This window comes from Apostichopus japonicus, chromosome 21 (assembly GCF_037975245.1).
Source record: "Apostichopus japonicus isolate 1M-3 chromosome 21, ASM3797524v1, whole genome shotgun sequence".
In the NCBI taxonomy this organism is placed as follows: domain Eukaryota; kingdom Metazoa; phylum Echinodermata; class Holothuroidea; order Aspidochirotida; family Stichopodidae; genus Apostichopus; species Apostichopus japonicus.
In genome coordinates this window covers 2,610,537-2,632,931 of record NC_092581.1, presented here as the reverse complement: position 1 = coordinate 2,632,931, position 22,395 = coordinate 2,610,537, and the positions used below count along the sequence as shown (strand labels likewise).

The 22,395-nt window shown below is 37.4% G+C and overlaps 1 protein-coding gene across 11 annotated transcripts in view; it reads left to right on the top strand.

The window, feature by feature from the left end:
* Nucleotides 1-3,156: 3,156 nt before the first annotated feature.
* The window catches only part of LOC139962466 (protein mono-ADP-ribosyltransferase PARP4-like), a 61,435-nt gene continuing 42,196 nt past the window's right edge, over nucleotides 3,157-22,395 (top strand). For 4 of the 11 annotated variants that reach the window (XM_071962444.1, XM_071962445.1, XM_071962451.1 and 1 more), the window contains exons 1-16: nucleotides 3,158-3,613; nucleotides 5,439-5,571; nucleotides 6,585-6,708; nucleotides 9,132-9,186; nucleotides 10,634-10,772; nucleotides 11,400-11,613; nucleotides 12,603-12,672; nucleotides 13,597-13,663; nucleotides 14,971-15,066; nucleotides 15,541-15,687; nucleotides 16,037-16,162; nucleotides 18,555-18,737; nucleotides 20,111-20,271; nucleotides 21,009-21,146; nucleotides 21,635-21,733; nucleotides 22,009-22,192. In XM_071962444.1, the coding sequence (XP_071818545.1) occupies nucleotides 3,570-3,613; nucleotides 5,439-5,571; nucleotides 6,585-6,708; nucleotides 9,132-9,186; nucleotides 10,634-10,772; nucleotides 11,400-11,613; nucleotides 12,603-12,672; nucleotides 13,597-13,663; nucleotides 14,971-15,066; nucleotides 15,541-15,687; nucleotides 16,037-16,162; nucleotides 18,555-18,737; nucleotides 20,111-20,271; nucleotides 21,009-21,146; nucleotides 21,635-21,733; nucleotides 22,009-22,192 (1,980 nt within the window). In that variant the 5' untranslated portion in view covers nucleotides 3,158-3,569. Of the gene's footprint in view, nucleotides 3,614-5,438; nucleotides 5,572-6,584; nucleotides 6,709-9,131; nucleotides 9,187-10,633; nucleotides 10,773-11,399; nucleotides 11,614-12,602; nucleotides 12,673-13,596; nucleotides 13,664-14,970; nucleotides 15,067-15,540; nucleotides 15,688-16,036; nucleotides 16,163-18,554; nucleotides 18,738-20,110; nucleotides 20,272-21,008; nucleotides 21,147-21,634; nucleotides 21,734-22,008; nucleotides 22,193-22,395 lie in introns of all 11 variants that reach the window. The other 7 variants (XM_071962447.1, XM_071962443.1, XM_071962448.1 and 4 more) reach the window with 5 other exon arrangements.

The following is a 22,395-nucleotide window of genomic DNA, read 5'->3' as shown; positions in this document are numbered from 1 at the left end:
GCATGAAATATAAATTACTTCGATCACTTCAAAGTGAAATACTTTGTTCAAATGGAAGGAATAGCTTAACAAAATTTGAATACTTCTTGAAATGAAACACACTTCATACTGTGAAGACTTCATACAATAATATTGTCTGAAAAAAAATCACACACAATGTCAAGTGCATTATGACTGGAAAGGGTATTTCAAGGTGGCATAGTGAAGGCATGACATAGCAACAACAGTTCAGGTGGCAGGATGGATAGTTTTGTAACTTTGAAATGGTGAGATATACCTGTGACATATAGCATAAGATATAGCATAAGATTAAAATTAAAAGACAAATATATAAAAGTAAAAGGTAAGAGTAGAAACTAGAAAGTAAATAAATAAGTCCAAACTTGACCTATAACTTTAACAACCTGGTCTTCTTCAGAAATAGGAGCACCAATAGCAGCACAACGATCCATAATTCCTTTCATATAATTCAAATTATTTCCAACTGACTTGCCCTCTGCCATTTCAGTTCTGAGGTACTTTTTCTTGAGCTGAATTTTGTTGGTTAGAGAATCCTTTTCGAACAGAGTACGCAAGGCATCCTAAGCATCACTTGGTTTGTCACTTGTTGTAATAAATTCCAGCTGACTAGATGCTATTGCAAGCACAATGGTGAAAAATGCCAGTTGTGTCTTTTCAAGTTTGCACTCTTCTACTTCTCACATACAGTAACCCCCAACTTTCCTGAGCCATCCTCATAGCCCACAGGTCTTTTGCAAGAAACAAATGTCTCATCTGGAAATTCCATGTCAGCCAGTTCGAGCCATCCATTTTGTTAATTTTCCACGTCATATCTTCTGTTGTTCCAGCCATATTGGTCAGTTGTCACGACTAAATTAACCAATTTAAGTACCGACATTTCCCAAGAAATGGTTCCAAAATCAGCACATAAATTCCAAACAACAATCTATTCTACACAGTTAACTTCCAGTGTATGTGTCTGGGCCAGTAACCTGTTCGAGTTAGCTAGAAAATAGGCATGAGACTGCTGAGTATATTACAGCCTGTTGCTGCACACAACTTGTTCTTTCTATAAGAATATAACAGAAACTGAGGAAAAATGTAAATTACATATATATAGAAAACAAAATTGCTTAAAGGTAGCACACTAATAATACAACCTGATTAAACAAACAATAGTTTGGAGCAGAGTTGTAACAACAGGCACTTAACTGATCCACAGGCTGCATTCCTTCTTACTACGGGTACATATAACACAGCTAGGAGCTTAAAGATATATAGTATTAAATAGAATGTGAGACTACATTTATTAACAGATTTCTATAAATAAACTCTTATATGGAGACTACAGATATGAGGATAATAAACATGGGGATGTAATAAACTCTGGAAGCTCTCTGGGCTAATACTTAATACCAGTGGAACTGCATTTTGCAATGTTAGTCATTATACTGTACATAACAAAACAAATTTAATAGTGAATGAAACTTTTCTTCTTTTTGGGAATAACTTTTTTTTGGTAATATATACATGGGAAAGCACCTTAGAGAAATCTGTGTGTGACACACACACACACACACACACATAGGGAAGACTGTACGTGAATGACTAAGTACTTCTACTACTGTACCTATCATAGAAAACAACTTAACAATAAAAAGATCGTAAACTCTCGTTAACAGCAAAACATGTTGTCACAAAATGATCCCTGATATTGTTTAAGTCACCTGGAATTATAAGTAGCTATGTACAACTGCATGGCTCTATGAGGTGCAATTGTTCTCAAGTACCAGCAGTAGGTCTAACTGTAATAGCAATAAGTATAAAGTGTAAGCAGTATAGAGCAAGCTAGTTTTATTTCTGTGTTACGTATCTTGCTCTACCTAACTACATATTAAGCATAGGGAATTGGGCCTAGACTTAAGTCATGGATCTAATAACGGTCTTGAACACTTGTAACAAAGTGACATTGAAATGGATCCCGATCCCAGGATGGAGGAAATTTTCACCCAGTCCAGCTTTAATAAAACTCATAATAAGCCATGATCTTAACTTATACATAGTACAAAGGCAGTCTACTAGTATTACTAATAATTTTTGTATAATAATAATAATAATACTAAATTGTATCTTATGCAGTCCAAATCTTTTCAAGAACAGGCCCCTTAGAATTATTACACAAGGACAAGAAGGCGTAGGCTAAGAACTAAAGGTTATAAGCCTTAGTCCGTTATTAAAATTGGACTAAACTATGCAGGTATTCTAGTATTACTAAAACTAGGCTAGGGCCTACCTGTAGTAAAAACTTGTCGTAGTATATTACTTTAGTAAATACAAAAGTACTACTAGGCCTATAGGCTAGCCTAGGCTTGTACTGGTAATATTACTGTCCGCTATGCCCTCGAATTTTTAAATTTTAACTATTTAGTAGCCATAAGTAGTACCGTGACTTATCAACTCCCTGATTTTTCCATATTAACGCAAAAAAATGAAGGGAATCTATGCCGAATAGAAAGATTACGAAAAATACGAGACGTTGCAAATCTAGCACTAGCTACATCATAGTCGACATATAGCGCTAGGCTGCACGTTATAGGATACGGTGCTTTCGTGTATATGTGTATTATGTACGTTAGGATACATGTATTAGGGGCAACCAAAACCACATAGGAGCACCATTTTCGTTGACCAAAAAATCACACTTTTCGGGGGAGTTACAACTTTTCTGAAAAATATGAGTAAGATTCAAGCTTATATATTACAGAAATGCTATTTTTACGGTTAAAAGTTGTCTAAGACGCGAAAGTCACATAACGATAGACGTCGACTCGATTTGACTTACCTTTATGTTTTTGCGTTGGTCGTCGATAAGAAAATGCACTGTTCTATTGGTAAAATCTTCGTTTCTTTCCGGAAATGATCGTATTTGAGTCTCTAAAGTATCCTTTATCGAGCTACGATACTCGTAAACCCGAATGACATTGGGATGTTTGCGAATTTTATCGATTACATCCATACATGGAAGTAGCGAACCGAAGTCCGTAGAACCGGATTTGCGCGAAACAATTACTTCCGGGTCAAGTAGCTGTGCTCGAAAATTTGCTAGTAACGGTCATATATTGAGGTCAGACTTCCAACTGTATAGTAATAGTACCAGAACGTTATTTTACGTTTCTACTACTAGCGCTGGTCAGCATGCCGCAGGTTACACAATTGATTAATCTGCAATGCCAACACGTAATGTGAATGAACCCATGGCATGGGAGCGAAATCCCTATCCATTAAAATTTATAACATTGAGAATAATATTTGCTGTTGTCGTTTATGAACATTTGGACTTATCGATCTTCGTAAATGTTTCTTTTATGGCCTCGGATGGGTATGACAACCATTTCTATTTTAAGAAATGACGTCACTTAGTATACTAGGTAAGTTGTTCCCAGACTCGACTAACGAAGGAATAATAACAGCAACCCGGAACTCAATTGGCCGTCACGATGAAATGTTCTTGAAAATGTTCTTTCATTCTACACTTGTCGACAATAGACCTATCAACTTCTCACCACATAATGGAAACCGGTGGAGGTAGCTCGCTTGGTCTACTACCATTAAGGTGATTTACGAAGTAAAACATTTAATCGTTTGTGCTTTGCATTTGCCGTCCTTCAGTACTACTACCAAGTATATACTACTTTTATTTAGTGTTGGTTTCAACACGCACACAGTCATATGATAGACCTAGCCTACTGTAGGCCTGCATCTAAATTCCAAATTTGTTACCTACCCTAGGATTCGACTATAGTAATAGGAACAGTGAGAGTTATGCTTAGGCGTAACTTTAGTCTGTAGCAGGACCGGGCATTAGTGGATAAATCAATGAATTGTGACATAATATGTAGACCCACAAATCCTTTCAAGCCTTTTCAAGGATAGAGTTGAGATAACATTTCTGGAAATTTGCAAAGCCATATCTTTCTGAGTTAAAATGGGCATGGCTTGTGGTAAGATATATATTGGCTATTGTATAGTTTGTTTGGTAGAACAAAAACTATTATTTATTACAATATCATATCCTAATAAAACTAATTTCCGCTCATGACCAGGTACCAGATGCTGTCATGGCGTAAATTTTCAATTTTTTTTTACCTAACGTCAATTTGCATACTTGCTAAGATTTTACATCCACATAAATATTTTACATGTACCTAATGTATGAATGCAGCATTTTAGATTGTCAAATAACCTACAGTACAATTAGTACTCTTTATGAATATTTAAACTCTCATGTGGGAGAAACAATAAATGTAGTAATTTATAGTTACATGGATCCATTCATAATTAAGTACCTTCTAGAACTGGATTTTTGAGAACGTTTTCTGTTTGTCCCTAGTTTGTGTGACATGGACTTTCCTTTAAGTGTCCTCAATCAACAAAGTTGGGTTGCCCTAAAATTGGTAGCAGTTGGCATGTACAATGGGAGGTCCCTACAAAAACTCACATTTGAGTATGCATGCTGGCAAAGGGGATCAACTTTCACTCTTGATTGGATTTGGAGAGAATTCTGATCCTGCAATGGAAATCAAGATTGTAGTGTGAACTTGTGAATGCTCAAAGGACCCTGCAACACAAAATCTTTGCTTACTGTACTTCCACAAAAGTGTAGACAGGCATGATTCTTAAAGATCTGCTTTATTGGCTCCAATTATAGCACGTTATAGCTAGGAATGTTTGTTGATTACGTAATCAACCTGCCACATATCGTAAATCAACCTTAGGCTCTAACATTTAGCCTGCATACTGTAGCTTCTGAACACCATTAGGCTCTTTGTGTAAACACTGTGTGGAAATATTTTCATGTCTACAGTGTAGTTAATCATACAGCGTTCACACAAAGACCTTCATACAGTACAAAAAAAATATGAACACAGGCGTTGAAGACTAATTGGTGAAAAGAGGTCATTTTACGACCAAGGCAGGTTGATTACGTCATCTCAAGAAACTTTTATAGTTGAAGTTTATACAGCAGACCTTTTAGTCTAAAGAAGGGAGGAGGGGGGGGGGGGGTGCGTGCACTATACAACTATAACTGGCTAATTGATTTGTAAAACGATCAGGAATTTTTGGAGCTCGCTCAAGGTTCTTGTGTTCAACGTTAATCCACAACTCGTTCTCGATTATGGTACCCTCTGAGGTCAGCTGTATGTAATCCCTCTCTTAGAAAAGTAAGATCCTGACTCCCATTTTCATTCTCAAATTTAGGCATTTAATGCTTTCATTACCTACAAAGCAATTCCACTGCTCTTTACTTGGATGACCTCAAGGATATTTGAGATTGTCCGACAAGAAATTTAGCCACTTCACCAGAAACCAGTCGGCACTTCATACTGTATCTAACTTTGCCTTGAAAACAGTACTGTACGTTTGTTTTCATTTTGCAGCACCATACACCAACCACTTGATCTGTCTCCATCATTCAAGCTAGATCTGAAAGGGTTTTCATCGTCAAGTCTGAAAGATGGAAATAATTTGTTGTCTCTCAGCTCAAATTTGTCCTCAGATATTCTTGGAAAGGTAAGGTGTTGATACTCACTAGTATTCTCATAAAGTCTGAAATCACATGGTGTCTAGTAATAAAATACGATATATCCAGAAGCAAAAATAGTTATCTAGACTTTTCATGTAAGTAGGGAGGACGGCCGGGGGGGGGGGGGGGCAATCCACATTTTTTAATGTACATTCAATAGTCATCATAAAAGAGTCAATCTTATCCCTCTCCAAAACCTTGTCCCCCAATTAAAAAGGACTCAATTTCTGAGGAACTTTGGACGGTTAAAACCTTTAATGAACATGCCAAATTTGAAATTTGCTTTTAGCAATTTTTAAGCTTCCTACAATTTGAGGGAAGTACTGGAGAATATTTATTGCCCCCTGGTGCCACTGTCCTATGAAGTTATTATAGTTTCAGAGAACTCTTCAACTGTCAAAAACATGTTCATTATTCTAGAAAGTGTTGGCAATTTTAGTCTGTCAGTCGAAATGAAGAGCTCAGCAAATAGTTTCCAGTTATGGTCCAATTTTGACACAATTTTGACAGCTGTCAAGTGTTACAGACCTGCAGCCTTTCGAGTCGATGGTGTTAAAATTTAAGATGAACTATTTTGATTCATGACCCCATACCAAGATAGGGTAGTTCATCAGTTTGGCAGGTCAATCTTTTGGATTCAAATAATACAATAAAAAGTGACCATATATAAGTTTTCTGGTATGCATTTGTCATGACTATGATTATATGCAAATTGTCTGGTTGACAAAATGTTGATAGTGGAGTCCAAATGATTAAGTAAATGCTGTTAATTTAAACCACATCACTTGAATAAAAATTTCTTCCAAGGAGGATGTCTTGACTTGATCAATTGGAATTATATTTTGTGTAATATTAAATATGTAGGTGTAATGAAAATGTTGACCAACCGAAAAAGCTGAGTTGAAAGAGAATATGTAGTACAATTTTATATTATTCTTCAATTACTTATTATGTATAAATTGGAATAATTGTCATTTTTTCTTGTGGCATCATCGTACAGCTTCAACAACTTTCAACTCAACCTCAAAAAGGAGGAAGAAAGACTGGAGGTCTTAAAGCAAAAAGTTTGCAGTCTCCTCTCAAGTTATCTAACCAGTACCTACAAGGTATTAGTATTCTGAGTGGTAAGTTCAATCTCTCTGCATTTGAAAATATTAAATCAATGACGGGCTGTATGTAAGATTAAATAGTAACTGTGACCCTCTGGTTGAAATTTGGCATCAACTTTTTCAAATTCCTGAGAAAAAAAATTGAGAACTTTTTTACCTCATTATTTTTTAAGCTCATTATTTTTGAATCAGCATTTGGGGAAGGATCCGTATCTTATAAGGAAAATAAAAAAAGTGGTTAGGTAAAATAATGATAAAGGAGTATATTATACAACCAAGCACAAATGGCTTGTGTGATGATCTTGTAAAATTAAGCTTGCTCAAGTCTTCAATATTTTTATTAATTTGAATCATAATTTTTGGGAATTATATTTTAAGACAGCTCTCTGTTTGGGAGAATTCAGTTGGATTGTCATTTATAAGCGTCTCTATCACACTGGACAGTTAATGATGATGGTTGAGTAACTGCTTTCTCCTTAATATTATATTTATATATATTGTAACGCTGTTACTGTAAAGTTGTGGAGCAATGAGAGTTCAGTGTGGGCGGTGTGGAACAATTGTGGTAGTTTAAATCCCCTTGGAATTATATAGGGGTTATCTCTCCTGGCATTAAGTCTACCAGTTGTAATTGTTGCAGATTATGGCTTTTGGGGCCGCTCCTATGGATCGGCATGTGGTATCAGGCTTATCCTGGGATTGTGATGTAACAAATGTGATATTTTCTAAGGATACTTAGTGATCACATTCATCTCTGTAAAGGAGTACAATTGTTTGGGGATGGTAGGAATGCACTGTAGTATTTGTGTATTATGACTCAAGCTAAGTTGTAGGGTAAAGTTCATCATTTGTATACATGTGGTATTTCCACGTATTGTTAAGGGATTTGTATACCTGTTAGGGACAGGACAGTCTACTCTTGTTGCTGTTGGAAGAAACATTCTTGGTGGTAGGCTTCAGGGCCACATACAGAAGACACGATGGTCGCTAGTGGACCTCCTGTTCCTGACAGGGAGGTCCACTCGATCAAGGTTGACGAGGAGTTAAGAACTCTGCTCCCTCGTAAGAAAAGGGGGAATACTGTTAGGGGCTTGAAAAGACCCGTATTGGGAAAATTTCGCAGGTAATGCGCAAGCCTGTCGTCTGCTATCGGGACGGCGTACCCCGGATGAATTTTGGAGTTAGTTAGTTGTTATGTGTGGGGTGGGGGGTTTGTGTGGTCCTTACATAATATGGGTTGGGTGTTTTCTGTTTGTGGTTTGGTGTTGGCTTTTTGGGGCTGGTTTGTGGAGCTATATTTTATACATTTGTGGGTTAGTGAGAGATTTCTGTTTGTGGGTTTTCAGTTGGGTTTTGGTGGTTGTTAAACAGACTGATTGTTTTTGGTTTTGTTGACCTTTGGTCCGTGTCTGTTTCTTTGCACGTAAAAAGCACAGTTTGTACAACACATCCAGTACAACACACTCAACCTTACTGTAAGAATTTTTTTTTCAATATATTGCTGTTAAAAATACCATCACCTCTCTGGATTTATTTTGTGTTCATCTTCATTCTCTGGCCAATATATAGATATATATATATATATCCATTCACAAGGAAGCAGAGTATTTGAAATTGTCACAATAGAATGCAGTACCATATTGTCAATATTACTAAGGAGGTCAGGTATCAAATAGCTTAACTAGTAACTGTGTAGTTTCTGTTACCTATTTGTTTGTTTGGAACGTTCTGTTCAAATAAACTTTGCAGGGAGCTTAACTAATTGTACTTTTCTGAATGTTAGTTTTCAGGATTATGGCATGTGTGTTCTATCAGTAGGGTTTTTCCCTTTCAAGATTACAGTATACATGCTGACTGATTGTTTTAGCTGGAAGAATCATGTCTGTGTCTATATGGGTACTTGTATACAATTAAAAGATGAAATATTTTAAAAGTGTAAAGTGTAATCAGTTCTGAATGCCACCCAGCACAAACAGTATTTTAAACATTTCCGCCCGGTACTTTTTTTATGATGATTAATTTACCAAATTTTGTTTTCATTTATCAAGTGTTTCTCTATTAAATGTTTAAAGAGGAGGCCCTGATACCTTGTAGAGTACCATAATAGCATAACAACAGATATTTCATCCCAGGAAGAATTTAATATTTTAATTAAGGCTATATTTAATTTAATTTAATTAAGGCTATATTTAGCTCAGGGACATCTTCCCCCCCCCCCCCCCCTCAAACTTCACACCAACTTGTATTTACTGAAAGCCAGATTACAATTGATACAGCCCTTGAAAATTGTGAGGCAATGTTAATTTTTTTGCACTGTTAGTTGAATTTTCCAGAAATCTCTTCACCCCCAGATATTTCCACAGGTCATTTATACTTCTGGGCTCAGTAATATCTCTTATGTATTGTTTCAATAAACATATTTTTTGTTTATATTTTAGGTAGCCAGTGTGTTAAGGACAATGAGAAAGAAGAACCTCCTGTGAAAATTAAACGGTAATTACTTTGTTGTCAAAATGTTCCATATGATAGAGTTCTATAAATTGTAATATTTACCTAGAGGGGGGCTGGAGAAGGGAGAGAGAGGGGAGGGAAGATTTGAGGAAGAAGATGATATGCCTCCTGCTTCCCTTCTAGTTATTATTATTACTAATTATTATCTGCTCTCTCTCTCTCTCTCTCTCTCTGCTCGTTCACTTACATGAAAAACGTAAGACAAAACTTACCAAGAAAAAAGGTTAACAGCTAAATGTATACAAATGGGAAGAAAAAAAGGATGATTATTGTCAGAAACCATTTTGTATGAGCTGTAAATCAAACAAACATACAATTTGTTACAGTCTGATTTATCAGTTTCAAACAACACAAATAAATTTGTATAACAATCAGGTTAATTAATTATTTAGGGAGAATATATCACAGATCAGTGTTACGATGCAAATTACGTTGTGCTTTCCTTTTGTTTCAACGATTATTTGAAACACATGCATTAAGACATGCAGTTTAGAAGAATATAAATGATTGCAGGTTACGGCCTGTCGTAGAAATCTACAGAGGCAAATGCAGCCACTGTTGCTAGGGTTAAGTTTTCAGTATTGTGCAATGGTTAGTGAGAATGTAACATGCTGCTTTGTGTTGGACAATTAGAAAGGGACTTGTGCATTTTGCAGTCATTGCATCAAATGCAAATCGAATCCTTTGCAGGATAAATTCATACTAGGTGCATTTCTGGGTGCAGCTGTACGTCTCCTTTATGCGCATTGATTATAGCATCAGTGAATTCATAATAAATACTTCCACAAGAAATTTCATTTTTGATGTCATTTCTAACTACAGAGAATAGTGGCTAAGCAAACATTCAAGATATATCATATTTTAAGGACATCAAACAAGGGAATTTATAATTTAGGATAATAAAGCCATTTCAAGAAAATTAGCCATGATGACATCACAGACTACCCGCTGTGATTCACTTCCTAGAAGAATTGGAGGTTTAGCCAGTCGAGAGAGGTTCCATTCACTCACTCATAATTGGAGTTAGGAACAAGTTATTGAGATAGAGTTTCCAAGTTGCTGTGGAGTCTTTTCTCTTTTAAAATAATAGTTACATTTGTATCATTCTTATTGTACATATATATGCATTGTGGTATATGGCCATAGGTTTGTTCCTTTTTTGATTCCTTGCCGAGGGGCAGAAGGAATCTATGCCATGGCCATGGCGTGTGTGCGCATGCGTGTGTGTGTACGTGACACTCGCTCATAAACACTTTAACGTCAGAAGGATAACCGGGGTACATTTCATATTTGGTATAAGTTGCCCCTTAGGTAGAACTGGTCTGGGATTGTTGATGGTAGTGGTCAAAGGTCATTTGAGGTCAGCAGGGGTCAGAGTTTGAAACCATTGATTGTTACTTTTTTTTGGGTCTTACTCATTTTCCTCTAGTGAGACATCATCTCTCTTGAAAAACTGGCACGTGGTGCTCGATTTAGATCCTCGACAAGTCGACTTTAAGAAGAGACAGGAGATAAAGAACGACATTCTCTACAACGGAGGAGTTCTTGGATTCAGTGTCACTAAGAGGGTACGTTTGAATTGTTTTTTTTTTATAAAGGAAACATCTCGCGACAGGACAAAAGATTTGGATCAATTTAATAGACTGGATTAGGCAGACCTAGTATATACTGATATATATATAGATTTGTGTAGGCTATAATCCCGAAAAATAGTGGTGAATTTGTCCTCTCTTTAAATAATTGGCGATAGACGTATTTTATTTGGCCAGAAAAAGCTTTTATGAAGTGGATGAATATTTCCCCATTTTGCACCCAAATTTCCTGCTTTAAACTGCACATTGGAAATTTAATTTATTTTTACTACAACAGCGACACACACATTTATCGAATCTTGGGATTGAAAATCGTCGCCACCGAGCGACAGGAATGCAGTCAGCCGACAAATTTGTTTCCGAAACATTTGTTTGAACCATCGATTTTTGTTTGATTATTTCACAACCTGGAAACATATGCTTGTGTTCATGCTTTGCAATTCATTTCAATTCAATTATAATTATTATCATTATTATTATTATGATTATGATTATTATGATTATGATTTTGATTATTATTAATATTATTATTATTATTATGATTATAATTATAATTATTATTATTATTATCATTATTATTATTATTATTATTTCTGTTCTTAGACGACACATCTGCTCGTTAGCCACGTCAACAAGAAGACGTATTCCTTTAAGCGTCAAAGCGCTCAAAAATATTCCGTTCCCGTGTTGGATGTGGATTACCTATACGACTGCTTGAATAATGGACGCATCTTGGAGACGAGTTCCTACTTTGCAGCAGACAGGGGAACCGTTGAAGAAAAACCGGAAAACGTTCTATTATCAGGGAAAATTAAAAGTGCGTTTTTTTTTGCCCCATCTTCTGTTTGCGATAAATTATATAACTTTCTTGAATTTCTTTTTCTGTGGTCGTATCTGAAAAATAGGTGACTGTAGATGAAAGGTTTTTGGCTGGTTATGAGAGAGAGAGGAGACAAAGAGGAGGAAAAGAGTAGGAGGGAGATTATTATGAAGGGAGAGAGTAAGGAGAGGGGAGAGAAAGGGGAGGAAGAGGGGATGAAGAAGAGAGAAGAGGGGTGGGAGAGGGGGAAGGGAGGTATAGGGGAAGGAGAGGGGAGTAGGGTGTAAAGAGGGGGAAGGGGAAGGACAATATTCGGAAGGAGCAAAGAGGAGGAAGAGAGTAGGAGGGAGATTATTATGAAGGGAGAGAGTAGGGAGAGGAAGAGGGGATGAAGAAGAGAGAAGAGGGGTGGGAGAGGGGGAAGGGAGGTATAGGGGAAGGAGAGGGGAGTAGGGTGTAAAGAGGGGGAAGGGGAAGGACAATATTCGGAAGGAGCAAAGAGGAGGAAGAGAGTAGGAGGGAGATTATTATGAAGGGAGAGAGTAGGGAGAGGAAGAGGGGATGAAGAAGAGAGAAGAGGGGTGGGAGAGGGGGAAGGGAGGGATAGGGGAAGGAGAGGGGAGTAGGGTGTAAAGAGGGGGAAGGGGAAGGACAATATTCGGAAGGAGGCAAAGAGGAGGAAGAGAGTAGGAGGGAGATTATTATGAAGGGAGAAAGTAGGGAGTGGGGGAGAGAAAGGGGAATAAGAGGGGAGGGAGAGGGGAGGGTAGGAATAGGGGAAGGAGAGGGGAGTGGAGGGTGAAGAGGGGGAAGGACAACGTTCGGAAGGACGCTAAGAGGAGGAAAGTGGGAGGCGGAAAAGAAAGAGATGGTATGGAAAGAAGGAAGGGGAGAAGGTAGGGGTTAAGAACAGGGAGTATGATTTGGGATTAACCAAAGTAACTTTTTATCTAGATATTTATAACTGATGTGACCTTTTTCCGCAGGGAAGCCAAGAGCAGAACTGGAAGAACGACCTGATACCGAGAAGTCTAAAGGTAGCTTGATCGATCTCAAGTAAGTGAAACCTGTTGGATTTTCTGGTTGGACAATGTATAAACTGGGTTCTTGTTGCAAGGCTCTGCCGTGTGTTAAAGCAATAGTCGCAAAGTTTTGCTGATCAACCATTTGACGAACTAAACATTTTTGTAAATATCTGAGATAGAATCGAAACCATCGGACAGACTGTAGGTGTTTGTTCAACGTTGAGCAAGGACATCATGGTAGTGATGAATGATGTGGCAATCCAGTTTTGGGAACTCTCCATATTAATATACCTTATATTAATTTTTAAGCCATAAAGTGATTGTGAAACAGAATCTTTATAATCTAATATTAACGTGATGTGGGATTGGGCAGGTGAGATGGGCAAATGTGAAATTTCTGTGAATAGAACACTCATCCAGATCTTGGCACTTGTTTGTCCCTCTCAACAAATGTTGTCTCTTCCATTTTTTCTATGAGGTGGGTGAAATATTGTCAGCACTCAGGAATATTGATAAAATTGCGAAACTTTTTTTGTGCATTGTTGTCAGGGTCACTCTAAGGCAGTATTTGAAACGTTGCAATATTTGAGTTGTTGATAATTGATTTGCTGTGTTTGTTGGGTCTGATTGCAGCGGTTGAAATTGATGAATGACTTCTCAAGGTGTCAAACACCGAGATCCCATGTCTTTGAGTTATGCTGCAAGATTATACTAACTATCAACACAAGGGTGAAGAAGGTCCCTCTTTCTAGCCAATTAAAATCCCTATATTAGGTCATGTGATAATATGGACCAATACGTCAGTAGCAGCATTGTACGCTCTTTAGACATCAATAAAGTTAATTTGCATAATACATATAATTATATTGTCAATGGGTGAATCATGTGATCGACATGTGATACAATGGTATGCATGTACGGCTGTTTAATATTGAAACCTTTGTTTACTTTCCAGGTTTCTGCAATGGACACAATTTAATACCAAACTTGACTACCAGATTGCTAAGAGCTGTTATTACAAGGTCAGGGCTTTTTTTTCTGGTTGAATTGTAAAATTTAGTCGTTAAAATTCATTGTGTTTATGGTTGACTTATGCTTGACTGGGTTGAAATTTAACATTCCTTCGTGAATGCAACAGGAAGAGAATAAATGTTCTTTAAAAAGAACAGCCGTAACGACCATCTCCAGTGATGTTGTACTGCGGTTTAGTGATGTTGTACTGCGGTTTAGTTCTGTCCTTCACCTACGTGACTTCATTCGACGATTTGATCAGGTTCTGCCAGAAATAGAGAGAGTTATTCTAATAGTAAAACTCGAATCGCAAAAAGTAAAAAATTTTCACTAAACTTGGCACATGCGTTGACGTTAAATGTCGTCACTCCGGTAAACGGGTGAAATAACTCCCGAAAGTGATCACAGTTTGACTTTTTAAACACGGCATCCATCGTGGACTATCAATGCAGCTTCATATGAAGATGCATAAACCACCGCGCCCCACTGCACCCAATCGCACCCCCACCACACCCCACCGTACCCCACCACCTTGCCTCACCAGCTTGCCCCATGTGTCAGTTCACCCATATGTGACAAGGTATGCTAATCAACATGTTCTCATTGATGTAAATGGGAGCATGAGTTTCGCATTCCACTCATTCATTGGAATTGTTGTGATTCTTCAATCCATGCTTTGTCTTGCTATGCCAAGGAACGATTTGCTCATGGCTTTTAAATTGAGCACAATTTCAACAGGTATTTTTTTTTTGTAGTTGTTCTTTTTCATCGCTAATATTCAGCATTTTTGTACCTTGGGATAAAATGTGATTTAACCTTTTAGGAATGAACTTCTCAAATGAAGTACTGGCCTTCTTGTGAAAACTTCTTTATGACTACTCTATTACTTTATGTCATTTAAAAAATATGACAAGTTTTTGAGTGTAAACTAAATAGCATTCTCGTGCAGCAGGTACATTAGCAAGAAAAACACAAGATATGTAAATGCTTTGTTGTTACATAGATGTTAGCAATAACACCTCAGAAGAAGTCATGCGCTTCACGTCAAGATTAAAAGGAAAAGGTTGGGGAGGGAGGGGGGGGGGCAGGGAGGATGTGGGGATAGGAGTAAAGCTGGTGAGGTATATATGCCAATGTTTGTGAGGATCAAGTACTTCTCTGGTGGTTGGATGTTGTTAATGGTATTTTACCAATATCATACTGAAGCTGTATTACTTTAACACTATGACTTGTAATCATTTTTTTATTTTGATCATTTATTTTTCTTGGTTTCCCCCCATAAGAAGTTCTCATTTTTTTCTTCTTATTTTTACCGCAGAATAACTCCGGAGATGAGGGCTTTCAGTTAGAGCTACACGTCTTGTCCGAAAGTAACTCGACCAGGTTTAGAATCTACAGGCAGTTTGTCGACAAGGTACAATAGGTGGAAGATGGGTATTACATCATTTTACACCAACCTAGTTGACTCACGAAATAGTTTGAGAATTGTTACTGTGAACACTATATATCTATATATTTATATACAGGGATGTGCCCAGGATTTCCTGAGTGCCGGGTATACTGATCACCGTCCTGGGGGAGGGGTCTAAGGGGGAGGGGGTGTCCCCATCACCTTTGAGAAATTTTGATTCGATTTTTGAAGGTGCTCAGGTGCTAAAATGCTGGCACTTGGGTAGTTTTTTAAGCACATACACAAGTACTAGTTTTGCTAACAATTTACATTTTTAATTTTTTATATATATATATATATATTATATTATTATATATATATATATATATATATATATATATATATATATATATCTTGATTCAGATAACAACATCGACATCAGGTCAAGTGTAAAGCACAAGCAAACTTCTCTGTTTCATCTTCTATGTTTTTTTTCAGGAGGGGCCCAAGTTTGAATACTGTTGTGTCGTATCTACTACAGCGGATGCCTTGAACATCTACTCAAAAGTCAGCAACAAGATTTTAAGAGAAACCTCCGTCTCAGAAATACCATCGTGGGAGGTTGGTTCTCATAAATTTCGAAAGGTAAGAGAGAAAAAAAACCTCAATTTAAATAAGGAACGAATTACCCCTCTAAACTTGAATTTTAATAAGGCGTATTTCCGTATAAGGGAGGGGTGGTGGGGTTACATTGTATTCCCAATTTCTTTATAATAATAATAAGTAATATTTATATAGCACATATAATCAGCAAAGCTGCTCAAAGCGCTTTACAAATGTAAAACCTAAAACAAATAGTAACAAAATATTAAATATATAGAACCAATAAGGCAAAAAAAATGGAAAAGCCAAAAGCAACAATATAATAATCACCCATACTAAACGATACTAAAAAAAACAATTGCTAGATTTTGTATATTTTAATTACTTACAGATGTACTTGGAGTCTTTCAGTGGTGCCAGGGCACAATGTGTTTCAAACCTCGTAGATGTCATCTGGGTTGAAGCCATCGGATCGGCCAGCTCCATGGTAGATATGGATGCACTCACCAAAGCAAAGGTATGTTTTGTATTACTTTATTCATCTCGTATTAAAGGGATCATTTTTGGGGTATTTGTTGTAACAATCTAATGATTATTCATTGTAACAATCTTATGATTATTCATTGCTACAACCTAATGATTATTCATTGTACCAAACTAATGATTATTCATAGAGCAATCTACTGATTATTCATTATAACAAGCTAATTCTATTCATTGTAGCAAGCTAATAATTATTCATTAATGGTAACAATTGAATGTTTATTCATTGTAACAATCTAATGATCAGTCATTGTAACAATCTAATGTTTATTCATTGTAACATTCATGAGAAAAACTAAGTTCCATCAGGACATCCCGTCCCCATTACTTTCTTGGCTTTGGTACATGAAGTCAATTTTAATCCTGACATACTTGCCATTAAATTACAATTTTTTTGTGTGCCCTGTTATGACCTTAATATCTGACACATGCTTGGTGGGAAACACTTCAGAAATTAGGAGAATTGTCTCGACGGACCATCGGGGAGAGTTTGGATTTGATCTACCAAGTGGCGGTCCTAGTTGTTTGACCCAGGTCATCCTCTACATGGTCAGCTTTCCAGCTACATTATCATTAATATTGACCCGTGCCACAGACGGTGTACACGAACCAATGATCCCCATCTTCATGGGCGGCGATCCTGGGGGGGATGGGGGGGATATATCCCCCCCATGAAAATGGGTGGAGGGGATGTAACACACCATATCCCCCCCACCAAATGCCAGGAATAAGAATATTTTCATGCCTTCATTTATGCATCATCGTGAATGTACGGCTCTTTTTTAGCTTCATTTCTCGCCTACCATAAACGCAGTGCGATCTTTTCAAATAAACCGTCTTTATAAAGCAAGAATAGTTGACTGTAGGCTTCATTGGCCCTATAACAACAAAATGTATTATTGCGCCCACGGTATTTATATAGTACATATATGCACCCTCATAGTATTCATATAGGCCCTATAGTAGGCCTTAATTCACACGTACATGTTCCCTCGAACAGCTGAGAATCTCATGTTACCAGGGTAATGCTTAATTAGGGGCGTCGGAGCGGTTCGCCGGACCAATATTCACGGCGCAAAAAAAGGAGAAAAAAAGTAGCACTAAGAAGAAAAAAAAGGCAAAAAATAAAGAACCAAAATGAAACATACTTCAAAATGTGTTTCAGAAGATTAATCGGGTACAAAAACAGACAAGGGAGAATGCACATAAGAAAAGCTCGGGAAGTGCCATTTCCTTCAATCTGGGAGGCATTTTTTCAAAATTTTCTCCATTACGCTACGCGCCAACCAATGGTGGCGCGTAGCGTAGTTTGACCTTCCAAACGTCCCCCCCCCCCGATAATTATGGTAGATGGCCACACTCTGATCTTCCGTACCAATCCCAAATAGCTTCCGACGCCCCTGTTAATACACGTACGTTTCACCTGGATGCCCTAGCAATCGGTACCTAGGAATGTAACTATGTGTAATTGTGTATTGCATGTGTATAGGCCTATAATAGCCTGCATGAGGCCATTTTCTTCATCGAATAATATAAAGAGCTCTCGAACATTCTAACGTAGCGCCTGAAACAAGATTGACAGGGGCAATTTTCCCAAAATAACACCCGAAATTAAAAAAAAAGTATTTTGGATCCTGATTATGAGATATTTCGGACATGATATCCCTATTTTAAAGTTGGGTATATGCCGCATGGAAACCTCGGCAAGTGCCGTTTCCGGCCATCTAGAGGGTTTGTAAATCCCAAAATTTTCTTGTACGCTTCGCGCCAACCCATGGTGGCGCTACGCTTAGATAGTCAACAAGGTCATATCCCCCCCACTCAGAAGTACGGATCGCCGCCCATGCCCATCTTTCTTGGGGTGGCGCTATAAGTAATTATAATAAAGGATTTTAATAGGTAATTCTAGTTTTGGTGTTTTATGTTCATGTTGTTTGGTATATCTTTGTAAGTTATATGAAATAGTTTTAATGTCTTCGGCCTTTTCGTCTGCAGGTACCTTTGTCATATTGAATATTTTACTCTGTAACATTTATCGATGCAAACATGCCATTCCTGCCAAAGATTTGACTAACTTAGGACTTACTTAAATTATCACTGATTATATAGCAGTAGGCAGGAGAGCTTAATTCCCGCTGGCAGCTCATGCAAGCAGCAAGGATATCGTTTGACAGCAATACATACTGCCGGATGAGTCTAGTATAAACCGTATGGGACATCGGTTTTGAAAACTACTTATAAACAATTATAAACTTTTTGTCTTTTTACTGAACTTAAGAATAAGTAATTGTGTTTAAAACCTTATCATAGGAATACTTCTGTTTATAGTATTGAACACAATTTTGTTTTTCCCGTTTTAATTGCAGTTACACAAAGCAGAAGTTACTCTTGCTAAAGTCAAGGCTCTGTTGATGGACGGTACAACAGCTGCCTCTCGAGATCTTTTGATTACCAAGAGCAGAGAGTTTCATCAACAGATTTGTTACAAGTGCAACCAAGACGTCATCGACACCAGAAGGAAACTCAACAAAATGCAAGAACTCTGCGTGGTAAGAATCGAGTCTGAAAATGAAGTTTTTTTTTTTGAGGTCGAAATCAAGCTGCATTAGATATGTCGAAAGTCTATTAAAGCAGAATTTTGCGTCCTTTTATACGGTTTTTCTCAACGTCACTGATTCCACGATGCCATAACGACATACATAACTAGCTTATCTTTATAAATCTTACTTCAAATGGGGGCATAAAAGTCGAAAAACTTTCAACTTTGTTATTCTCGAAGATCCAAATAAAATCTCGCCCATAATATGAATATTTAAAAGCTACAAATGTCAATTGCCAATACGTAATACAACACCATGCTTGATTGTCTATGGCAGTTGTACCAGGGAGCTGTTAGAGTCCAGCTCGCTGGTTGTACCAAGTTACCAAATTGACGTTTTGAATCTATCAATTTGATATATGTAAAAACTTGATGGACTTGTCAAGAAGTGGAAAACGGCGACAAAACGCAAAATGCTGCTTTAAACAAAAAATAAAAGGAAAAATTTTCACTGCAGCTTTAATGTCTATAAATGTTGTCTAGTTGTTGTTGTTGTTTGTTTTTTCTTTGTGATATTTCATGTATGATATGTGAACTATATGTGTGGAATGCTACTTGAAAAGCAAATGCATTGACCTGCTTTCTGCTGTGCTTACTTTAATGGAATAAATGTTATTGCCTTGTCCAGACTCTGGGATGTATGACACGATAAATTATGCAATAGTTAAAGGTGGTTTCTAAACATAAAAAATCTAAAAGTGGTGTTGAAATATAACCTGGACTACTAGTAGCTGTTTTGATACATCTGACAATTAAAGAATGAAAATAAAAACAAAAACTGTAAGCAAACAGCTTGTCCACTAAAAGAACCTGTGTAAGAGAATGTGTAAAAATGAAGTGGGCCTGACATTTCGATCCTAGCAGGATCTTCTTCAGAGGCTTCATTCAGAGCTTAAATGTCTATAAATATTTCTTCTCTATAAAAGCTTCTCTAGAGGCTTCATTCAGCCTCTGAAGAAGGTCCTGCGTAAGGATCGAAATGTCGGGCCCACTTTCTTTTACACAATTAAAGAATGATTCTGTGCTGTAGGCTTTATATACTCGTTTGTAATATGGAGTTTGTTTTAAATAAGCAGTTTAAAATCACTTGAATGTGTGTATTGAAAAATCAAACAAAGTTTTGGTGGCGGGTTTTTTCCCCCACTTCAACCATCAAACTTTGATTTTTGGAAAGTCTAACAATGAACTATAATATTATATTTGTTTGAAATTGCTTTTGGAAAGCTAAAAAAACATCTCTTATACATTCTCTAGTTTAATTTCTTTTTGCTCTATCTTTTGATTTTGTATCTTCCTTTTCTATATTTCTTTGCTTATAACCAGCTCTTGGCAGATGTTCTAAACGTTCAGGAAGCCACCAATTGGAAGAGAGATTGCCATTCCAAAAGCAAATACCGTAGCCTGAGGTGCCACATAACAGAGGTAGCGCGCTCTAACAGTCAGTACGGAGATGTAATGACCACTATCGGCAGTGAAGCATTAAAGTTAGTCATTTTCTGTCTATTTTTTTACATTTGTCTACTACATTTCCATTCCAACAATTACTTTAAATCTATGCGCATACTTTTTTTTTTTACCAGATTCCATCAAATATATCATTGCATCGTGCCTTCACGATGTGCTTTCCAATTTTTTCCCCAACTTGCCCCCAAATTGCTGTTTGCTGTGGGGTGGAGATGAGAGACTGTGCCTTGCCTAAGGACACAACGACATAATCGTCTGGCAAAAGGACGCAAAACCTGCAATTCCTTAGATACGCAAATCCGTTTTGCCTTTTCATTTGACCAAAACTACTCAAATTTCACCTTTTATACATATGTGCTGCCAATCTAAGAAGTTTTGGCATGGATTTTTCTTCTCCGACCATTTCTTATCGTTTCCTTGTTATGTGTCCCACATCTCATCTCTCCCTGTTTTGTTGTTAAGCAGATGAGTAAACTTGGAGATTTTTTTTTACTCTAAATACATCTTATGAATTAGGATTGCTCTGATTTTAGACAATGTTGTTATGCTGATGCCAAAATACAAGATTGTTCTTAATAAGTCATAACTAAGATTTCAATTTATATCATGTGTAGTTGGAACTACAATTTTTTTTTATAAATCATGAGTTTTCCATGTCCTCCCCTCCCCTTCCTTCCTTCCCTCCCTCCCCTCCCACCCTCAAAGAGACATTTAAAAATTCTTTCAATTTTTTTTAATGTATTTATTTGCTTTTCAGGAAATGCAGAGCGAGGATCCTAAACGTGTTCTCAGTCACCAGGCCGTTTGAAGACTCCAGTTTCTCTCATGAGGGCAAGAAGACATTACGTTTGTTCCATGCAACCAGAGCAACATCTCTACTTGGAATATTATCCCGGTATTGATTAAAGCGAACAATTCCTAGAGCCTCGTTTTCCCTTGTAATTTTTTTTTTTAAGTCAGGAGTTTTAAAAGTCTTTGAATCGATTTTCATTACGTCACCGTTTTTCTTAGCAATGCTTTGATTCTCCTTAAACTCAGGAGTAGAAGTTCTAATCGTCAGCCAACCTCTGTGAAACTATTTTCTTTTTTTAATAAGTCGTTGGTCTCGTTAGTAACGTAAACAAGGATGGCTTCTATGAATCTCATTCTACCTCCTTTAATTATAATTTATTCAGCAGAGGGCCCCGACGTTTCGATCCTATCAAGGATCCTCTTCAGAGGCTAAATTTATTTAACCTTCTAAACCTTGAGATATTTTTACCTACGCAGGTGCTTTTTTTTTAATTCGATGAGCTGTTTGCGGACGGTTTAATCTCTCTCTATCGCACATATAATGTATTTGCATATTACTGCAATGAACTCCCGTTTTCATTTCGATCACAGTGGGTTACTCTTACCGAAGAATGTGGAAGTCGATGTTGGTATCGAGAGGCGGGACTTTGGCTTCTTGGGCCAGGGGATCTACTTTGCCGACGATATCGGGTATTTTAAGGTTTTTTTCCGTTTCCATCTCTAATCTTGTTTGTCTTCGACGTACGTTTGGCTTGGGAACGACGAAGCTGTCCTGTCTCTTAAAAACTGTCTGGGAAAGTTTTATATGTACTGCAAATATTTAAACGACTCATTATCGGCGTTCGTACTTACAGATAATATTAGTATATACACACCACGGTGGATTCAACCTCCGGTTATTTTTCCTCCAAACAGAAAACGTTCCCATTTTTCTCTCCATTACAATTTCTTCCCTTTACGTTTAGGTCAAACATTCGCTTTACGGAACCGAGCAGTCACACCAAGACTAGGTTCATGCTGATCTGTGATGTCGCAGTCGGAAAGCAGTACCAGACATGGCAACACCAGCCACATTTCACCGACCCCCCCAGGGGTTACGACAGTGTACTGGGGATGAAGGAAACTGGTGAAAACCCATCGGCATTTAAGGTAAATTTTTTAGCTCTCGGCAAAAAGGCAAGTCAGTCTGTGATTCAAATTTACACCCACGGTTTGATATCTTTTAGGTGAGGCAAACAGGAAACTCTTATCTGATAGGCTGTTTTCTTTTGCGAAACATTATCATAAAGACACCCACATATTGAGTAGTACTTTTCATCACCACCTGGCCGTACAGCCTAACTTACATCTTT